The sequence below is a fragment of the Macaca mulatta genome, chromosome 11 (assembly GCF_049350105.2).
Source record: "Macaca mulatta isolate MMU2019108-1 chromosome 11, T2T-MMU8v2.0, whole genome shotgun sequence".
Lineage (NCBI taxonomy): Eukaryota > Metazoa > Chordata > Mammalia > Primates > Cercopithecidae > Macaca > Macaca mulatta.
In genome coordinates, this window is record NC_133416.1 from 60,174,329 (window position 1) to 60,182,471 (window position 8,143).

The 8,143-nt window shown below is 44.8% G+C and overlaps 1 protein-coding gene and 1 long non-coding RNA gene across 7 annotated transcripts in view; one reads left to right on the plus strand and one right to left on the minus strand.

Moving 5' to 3' along the window:
- Positions 1 to 6,204, plus strand: part of EIF4B (eukaryotic translation initiation factor 4B) — a 35,392-nt gene extending 29,188 nt beyond the window's left edge. Inside the window, exons 11-15 of one of the 2 annotated variants that reach the window (XM_015151796.3) lie at positions 1,240 to 1,453; positions 2,041 to 2,096; positions 3,282 to 3,387; positions 3,682 to 3,754; positions 4,137 to 6,204. In XM_015151796.3, the coding sequence (XP_015007282.3) occupies positions 1,240 to 1,453; positions 2,041 to 2,096; positions 3,282 to 3,387; positions 3,682 to 3,754; positions 4,137 to 4,217 (530 nt within the window). In that variant the 3' untranslated portion in view covers positions 4,218 to 6,204. 2 annotated transcript variants of the gene reach the window in all.
- Positions 1 to 8,143, minus strand: part of LOC107000870 (uncharacterized) — a 33,920-nt gene that overhangs the window by 22,829 nt on the left and 2,948 nt on the right. Inside the window, exon 5 of one of the 5 annotated variants that reach the window (XR_013401136.1) lies at positions 3,745 to 3,859. The exons of 2 other annotated variants lie outside the window; for them this stretch is intronic. This is a non-coding gene — a long non-coding RNA (uncharacterized LOC107000870). Of the gene's footprint in view, positions 1 to 3,744; positions 3,860 to 5,488; positions 7,531 to 8,143 lie in introns of those variants that run through there. 2 more of the 5 variants (XR_013401131.1, XR_013401135.1) reach the window with 2 other exon arrangements.

Sequence of the window (8,143 nt, forward strand, 5' to 3'; positions counted from 1 at the left end):
AATTTTGGCTCACTGCAACTTCTGACTCCCTGGTTCAAGCAGTTCTCCTGTCTCAGCCTCCTGAGTAGCTGGGATTACAGGTGAGCGCCACCATGCTCAGCTAATTTTTTGTATTTTTAGTAAAGATGGGGTTTCGCCATGTTGGCCAGGATTGTCTCCATCTCTTGGCCTCATGCTCTGCCCTCCCTGGCCTCCCAAAGTGCTGGGATTACAGGCATGAGCCACCGCTCCCGGCCTAGTTTTTTATTTTTAAGACAGGGTCTCATTCTCACCCAGGCTGGAGTGCAGTGGTGCGATCATAGCTCACTGCAGCCTTCAACTCCTGGCCTCAAGCAGTCCTCTTGCCCCAGTATCCCAAGTAGCTGTGAACGATGGGTGCATGCAACCATATCTGGCTAAATTAAAAATTTTTTTTTAGAGATGGGGGTCTGACTACACTCCCCAGGCTGGTCTCAAACTCCTGGCTTCAAGCAGTCCTGCCTCAGCCTCCCAAAGGAGGGTCCTTGTTTTGAGAAGACACGTATTACCTTTTTTAAAAAACACACATATGTAGGTTGTTGTTTTGTTTTTTGAGATGGGGTCTCACTCTTGTCAGCCAGGCTGGAGTGCAGCAATACGATCACAGCTCACCTCATCATCCCTAGTAGCTGGGACTACAGGCACATGCCACACTCAGCTAATTTTTCTATTTTGTGTAGAGCTGGGGTTTCACCATGTTGTCCAGGCTGGTCTGAAACTCCTAGGCTGAAACGATTCCCCCCACCCCCACAGCCTCCCAGTGTCCTAAGATTACAGGCGTGAGCCACTGCACCCAGCCAGTAGGCTGTTTTTCATAAATGTGATTGCATCATAGTCCATGTGTGTTGAGTTTTAAGTTGAAGTTGAGCAGTGGTTACTACAGTTTGGGATTTCATCATAGGTCCTCTTCACATATGTACATTCTCCAGGTCAAGACACTTTAACATTGAGAATGCAGAAAGGCTGTCAAGGATACTCATTCCTAAAAAGGTCAGATGGCTGGGTGTCCCTTAAGTTGTATACGTGGTCATTATTTTTCCTATTTCTCTGTGCATCAGTAAGACATTGTTCTGGAAATACTTGTAAACCACTGGTTTAGGGATAAATCCATCTTTGGGAGCCAAAACTTGGATGTGTACCATTTTCCACACTATTGAGATCCTGGTAGATGCATGAGCATCTGCAGCCTGATAATTTGATCTTTTCACTCTGGCTTCACAGATGCACGAAGGAGAGAGAGTGAGAAGTCTCTAGAAAATGAAACACTCAATAAGGAGGAAGATTGTCACTCTCCAACTTCTAAACCTCCCAAACCTGATCAGCCCCTAAAGGTAATGCCAGCCCCTCCACCAAAGGAGAATGCTTGGGTGAAGCGAAGTTCTAACCCTCCAGCTCGATCTCAGAGCTCAGACACAGAGCAGCAATCCCCTACAAGGTGAGTCAGCTTGGAAACAGTAGTTGGTTAGCTGTGCAGATTCTAAAATACTGTGATGTAATGACAGAAGATGCCCTACAGGATGCCAGCATTGTATAGCACCTTACAAGTTATGCTGGCTTTAGTCTCTTAGTGTGCTGGAATTGGCTCATAAGACCTAGTTCCATTTTCTGGAGTTTTGATAGCCAGTTGACATCACTTTGGTAGCTTGAAATCAGCTATGATGGGAGTACTAGTGCCACATAAATCTGCAAATATAAGTCAGAGGCTTGAGCCCGGGAGGTGGAGGTTGCAGTGAGCCAAAATGTGCCATTGCACTCCAGCTTGGGCAACAGAGTTAAGACTCCAAAAGAAAAGAAAATAGCAATACTAATCTTGCATGATGTGATGATTAGAAAGCATATGGCATTTAGTGTTCAAATTACTGCTTTCATTGCTTGCTTTCCCATATTTTAATGTTCCATAACATTGAGTATGATTTTGTTTTCTGTAAAGCTTACCTACTGCATTTGGAAGATGATTATAAGTTTCTTGGCTGTTTTCTCCCTGAAACAACTGATGAATGTGATTACCTGTTTTCCTTCTAGTGGTGGGGGAAAAGTAGCTCCAGCTCAACCATCTGAGGAAGGACCAGCAAGGAAAGGTGAGCTCATAGTATGGGAAATAGGTTTTTCACCTAGAAGCCTAAATAAAAAGGCCTCCAAAATTAGATTTTGAAGAGCATGTGTCTTGCACCTGATACTGTGTTAAGAGTTCTTGGGTTGGGCCGGGCGCGGTGGTTCAAGCCTGTAATCCCAGCACTTTGGGAGGCCGAGACGGGCGGATCACGAGGTCAGGAGATCGAGACCATCCTGGCTAACACGGTGAAACCCCGTCTCTACTAAAAATACAAGAAAATTAGCCGGGCGAGGTGGCGGGCGCCTGTAGTCCCAGCTACTCGGGAGGCTGAGGCAGGAGAATGGCCTGAACCCGGGGGGGGTGGAGCTTGCAGTGAGCCGAGATCGCGCCACTGCACTCCAGCCTGGGGCACAGAGCAAGACTCCGTCTCAAAAAAAAAAAAAAAAAAAAAAGAGTTCTTGGGTTGGCCGGGCATGGTGGCTCACACCTGTAATCGCAACACTTTGGGAGGCCGAGGCGGGCAGATCAGAGGTCAGGAGTTCGAGACCAGCCTGGCCAACATGGCGAAACCCCGTCTCTACTAAAAATACAAAAAAAGTAGCCGGGTGTGGTGGCACATGCCTGTAATCCCAGCTACTGGGGAGAGGCTGAGGCAGGAGAATTGCTTGAACCTGGGAGACGGAGGTTGCAGTGAGCTGAGATGGCCCCACTGCACTCCAGCCTGGGCGATAGAGCAAGACTCCATCTCAAAAAATAAAAGAATTATTGGGTTATCTACCTTTTCTTGCCAGTAGAGGGAGGAATGGCCTCTTTGGAGAAAGTATGAAACCCTGCCCTTTCCTGGTAGAACATTTCTTTGACAGGAGGAGAAAAAAATCGGAAGGAAATTAACACTTTCAATCCAGATTAGAAATGTTACCATCAGCAAGGCCAAGGTCACTACAGAGCGTCATAGTCTTTATTTCCAGCTTGCTTTTCATGATGGCACATCCCTACATGGAACTTTTTAGTGGATTTTGTTTGGTTTTTGTATTTTTGTGTGCTATAGAGGATGTGGAAAGAAGGCTTCAGGAAGGAAGTCTGGGTTGGCATGAGGTTAGTTTCCCTCAGTACATGTGGGCACAGTTTTCTTCAGCTTAAGGGAAATCTTAGGAGAAGGACATTGATAATTTTACTTGCCTTTAATTTGTTTACATGACTGCTCAAACAGATGAAAATAAAGTAGATGGGATGAATGTCCCAAAAGGCCAAACTGGGACCTCTAGCCGTGGACCAGGAGACGGAGGGAACAAAGACCACTGGAAGGAGTCAGATAGGTATGCTTGTTCTCTTTCTCATTATCATCTTTCCTCTGATCCACGTTTGTGTAATTAAGAAATTAAGTTCTTGGTTCTCAAAGCACTGTCAGATCTCTCATTGTGAGCAAACTAAAGTCAGCCAACATGACAGTTAAGATTCTGAAAATCTAGAAGTAATACATCATCCAGACAACAAGGACTGTTGGCTAGAGGTGCCAGTTTCAGTGCTTTGAAACTGCATGCATGCACGCACATATTTGTATTAGGCGAGTCCTTTCCTAAAGATGTGGTTTTATGCTTACGTCTCTGCAGGAAAGATGGCAAAAAGGATCAAGACTCCAGATCTGCACCTGAGCCAAAGAAACCTGAGGAAAATCCAGCTTCGGTAAGTGTTGAAGGCTGCTCCCAATTTTTCGTAGAATACTTTTTGCTGTTGGACTTCTTTCCATTTGGAATACAAAGTGTTTGGAAATAAGACATTGGTCTTTATCTAAAATAGCACAAGAAGTTTAGCTTTTTCCTGGTTTCTGCCTTCCTTTGTTCTCATCCCTTCTACAAGGTGTAGAGGTGGTATGGGACTACAGTAAGATCACATGTGCCTCTGACCCTCTTCCCTAGCTCCTCTCCAGTGGACAATGTTGATGACTAAGCAAGTGGGTGTCATCTGACTGTCATCCCCCATTGCCAAAGGATCAGTATTCTGTGTCTTGGGTTTTGATGTGATAATTCAAGGCCTTCATTATCCTGTCACTCTCGTTGTGTTACAGAAGTTCAGTTCTGCAAGCAAGTATGCTGCTCTCTCTGTTGATGGTGAAGATGAAAACGAGGGAGAAGATTATGCCGAATAGACCTCTACATCCTGTGCTTTCTCCTAGTTTCTCTCCACCCTGGAACATTCGAGAGCAAATCAAAACCTCTATCCAGACAAGACAAAATAAAACTCACCATCTCCTGAAGACCTTTCTTACCTTTTTTTAAAAACAAAAAATGAAATTATTTTGCATGCTGCTGCAGCCTTTAAAGTATTAAAGTAACTGGAGAATCGCCAATATAGCCAGAGAGAAAGGGACTACAGCTTTTTAGAGGAAGAGTTGTGGTGTGTTAGGTCACCACACAGTTGCCAGTGTGATTAGTGCCTAGGGGCCTCCATTTAGCAGAAATGGTAATGACAGTGATATAACGTCTGGAACCTGGTTGGGCAGTAGGGGAGGGAGGTAGAAGGAAAATTGTGAGATTTCTACCTTTTAGTTTTTATCCTATTGTGGCATATATGAATTCTCAAAACATTATCTGAATACATTTTCCACTCTTGGAAAGGTAGATTTAGCCTCAAGTTGTTTTAGTCTCCAGGAGGCTGCCAGCCCCTCCTCTTATTTAATTCTGAGTTTTCGGGGCCAGCCTAGGGGGAATTTTTTTTTTTAACCCCCCAGGGGGGTAGTTGGGAGTGAGACTATAGGCCATAAAGAATAGGACTGCATTGGACCAAAATAAATGGGAAAATCGTGGTTTGAAAAGAAGCTTTTGGGAAGTGATGAGTCATTTTGTACCAGGTAATGGGGAAAATTGTGTGACCTCCAGCAAACACATGAATGGTTATTTCCTGGAGCCGGAAGCACTTGGGGGTCGTCGTAATTCCCAGTGTTTTCTGTGTCCTAGTTTTACCCTTTCTAAACACTGTCCTTTTTGAAAGTTTGAATATATCCACATTCTGTTGAAACCTTGAAACTAAAAACTTAGACTCTTGTCGTCATCTTAAGTTCTTCGTGCTACTCTTAACCTCCCAAAAAGCAGTCTCTTAAGTCACATAGATGATGTCTTGGGCATTTTCTCTCTCAGCCATGGAGAGCTGTGAAAGGAAGAATCGCTGCTTTTCTCAAGCAAATCGGTTTCTTGATGTCTTTTGGTTCTCACTCCTTGCCTGCTCCTGATGCTTTGACCCCTTTTATAGATCAGAGTGCTCTAGAATAATGGATGGTCTTGGATGGTGGATAAATAGGGACAGGGACAGTTAAATTGGGAGCCTTTTTTACAACCTTGATGAGTTTTTCCCCCCACGTTTCCTTCTCCACTGAAATGCTACACCAATGCTTGTTGGATTCATGAGGTAGCCAGACCAATGTGTTGTTTTTCTTTATTTTTTTTTTTAAAGCTTCCCTTGAGAGAATAAATGGTAATGGAGAGAACTATTTAACAAGGTCCTGGTTTCTCTTGCAACACAGTAGCTAAACTTGCCTGCTTGTATGTGCATTTTTGTAGGGATCGGCTTGGTAGACAGTATTAGCAGAGAAACGACACCTTGATCTTGGTTTGCAAGCCCGTCTCCCATCAGTCCTAGATTAGGCCCTGTTCAGCCATGCAGGGGTGTTGGTTTATGCGTGCTGCAGCAGTGGGCATAATATAATTTACCCAGTTGACAAAGGTGTGTACCAAGTGAATTTAAATAATTGGTGTGGATTGGCCAGTAGCTAAGAAGTGGGCTTTTAAAGAGTGTTGAAGATTGAAAGGTTTTTTGTTTGTTTTTTTTTTTAAAAAGGAAAAACCATTGATTGTAGATAATGAAAAGCTAGGGTTTGCCCTCTTCATGTCTACTCTCCTTCCAAATAGTTATATCCAAAACTGTTTTTCCCTCTCCCCTGCCTTGTCCCCCCTATTAAAATAGAAACGGGGATTAATGTCCCACTCCTGAATACATGTAAAATTTGTACAAAAATATCTTCTATGAAAATGATTTGTAATCTGTAGACTTATTACCTGGGAGATGTCTTGATGTAAAATCCCATCCTTTGGGTTGTGGGTTTTTTGTTTTCTCCAAATAAATCTGATCTTTAAAGTTCATTGTAATGCTGAAATTCTTTGACATATACTCTTCACTCCCAGTGGTTTCTACTGGAGTCGTTGACTGCCTGTTCCTCCTTCCCCCACCATCTCTGAAGTTTTCATTTAGCATTAGATACCATATTGTCCAAGGTCAGAGGGTGGGGTTACAAGGTAATCCATTACAATGTTTATTGAGGCCCAGTAACACAGTTTGCATCCCAGCTCCCCTCTTGCTTGTTTTTTGGCCTGGTGTTAATTATTTAATCACCTGGATGTGCTTGCAGTCTATTTCCTGTACTGTTTATTTTAATCAAGATGTGGGAACTCTAAGAATGAATCCTTGCGTCCTTGGGGCAGTTCTCTCATAATCTCCCTCCCTTACTTCAGCAATCTGGAGAGGTGCTGCTCCCTTGAGTCAGCACTGCACTGGTGGACCAGAGATACTGGTGACAACCTGGTCAAGGTTACCAGAACAGAGGCTTACAGACTCAGTGGGAATTTTCCAAACAGCTAGGGACAGACTGGTCATTGTTGCAAGGCAGGAAAGGGGTTAGGACAGTGGCAGAGAATCCCTAAGGTCACAAGGAGGTGGAGCATACAAAGGAGCCCGGGAAAACCTCAGTCAACAATTTTGGGGATTTAAGAGCCAAGAGGAGGAGCCAGTTAACACAAATGGCATTTCCCAGCCAATTGGAACAGCTGCTCTTCTAGTTTCTGGCCAGTGCATTTTTCTGTTCTCCAAAATTGGCAAAGTTGAGGGATATGAGACTCAGCTGTGATGATGTGAAGGCTTTTCAATGTGGCTTTAGGTGCCCCTATCGCCCAGGCTGCCTGGGGAACCTACAAGGTAATGCTTGTTCACTGCCTCTCTACCACTGGAATCAGTTTCAGTCATATTCTCCAAGCTTTTGTTTCAAGCCACTCTCTTAGCTGTGCAATACTGAGGTTTAGGTAAATGATGGAAAGAAGGAACGAAAATAGGAAAGGCTTGTTGAAAGAGGTTTATGATGGCTGTGTACAGAAAGGGTATAGAGGAAGGCCCTGTGTATGGCCACATCCTCATAAAGTGTGTGGCCAGGTGCGGTGACTCACGGCTGTAATCCCAGCACTCTGGGAAGCCAAGGAGGGCAGATCACATGGTCAGTTCTAGACCAGCCTGGCCAGTATGGTGAAACCCTGTCTCTACTAAAAATATGAAAATTAGCCAGGCGTAGTGGCACACACCTGTAGTCCCAGCTACTCAGGAGGCTGAGGCAGAAGAATCACTTGAACTCAGGAAGTAGAGGCTGCTGTGGACCGGGATCGTACCACTGCACTCCAGCCTGGGTGACAGAGCAAGACTGTCTCAAAAAAAAAAAGATGTGTGTTAGCCGTGCATGGTTGCTCACACCTGTAATCCCAGCACTTTGGGAGGATGAGGCAGGAGGATCGCTTGAGCCTAGGAGTTTGAGACCAGTCAGGGCGACATGGCAAGACCCTTCTCTACAAAAAATAGAAAAATTATCCAGGTATGGTGGTGTATGCCCATAGTCGCAGCTACTCGGGAGGAAGGATCACTTGAACCCAGGAGGTCAAGGCTGCAGTGAGCTGTGATCACACCACTACACTCCAGCCTGGGCAACAGAGCAAGACCCTGTCTCAAAAAAAAAAAAAAAAATGTGGGTCCACCCAGAAGCCTCCCAGCTGCAGAAGTGGACCCAGGAGTGGTCAGCCCTCATTGCCAACCTCTTGTAAATCTTGAACTACTGGACAAGTAGGGGGAAAGTGCAGGTGCAGCATCCTACTTCACAAGGGCTAACTTGAGGCTGGTTAGGTCCCACGTGTATCCCAGTCCACATTAGCCTAGTTTCTTCTCAATAGAATCAAACACTATACTCTGGATCCCAAGGCACTAGGGTCCCAGTTCGTGCTGAGGGCGTCGCCTCAAGTGCTAAGTGAGCTCACAGCATCTGGTTTC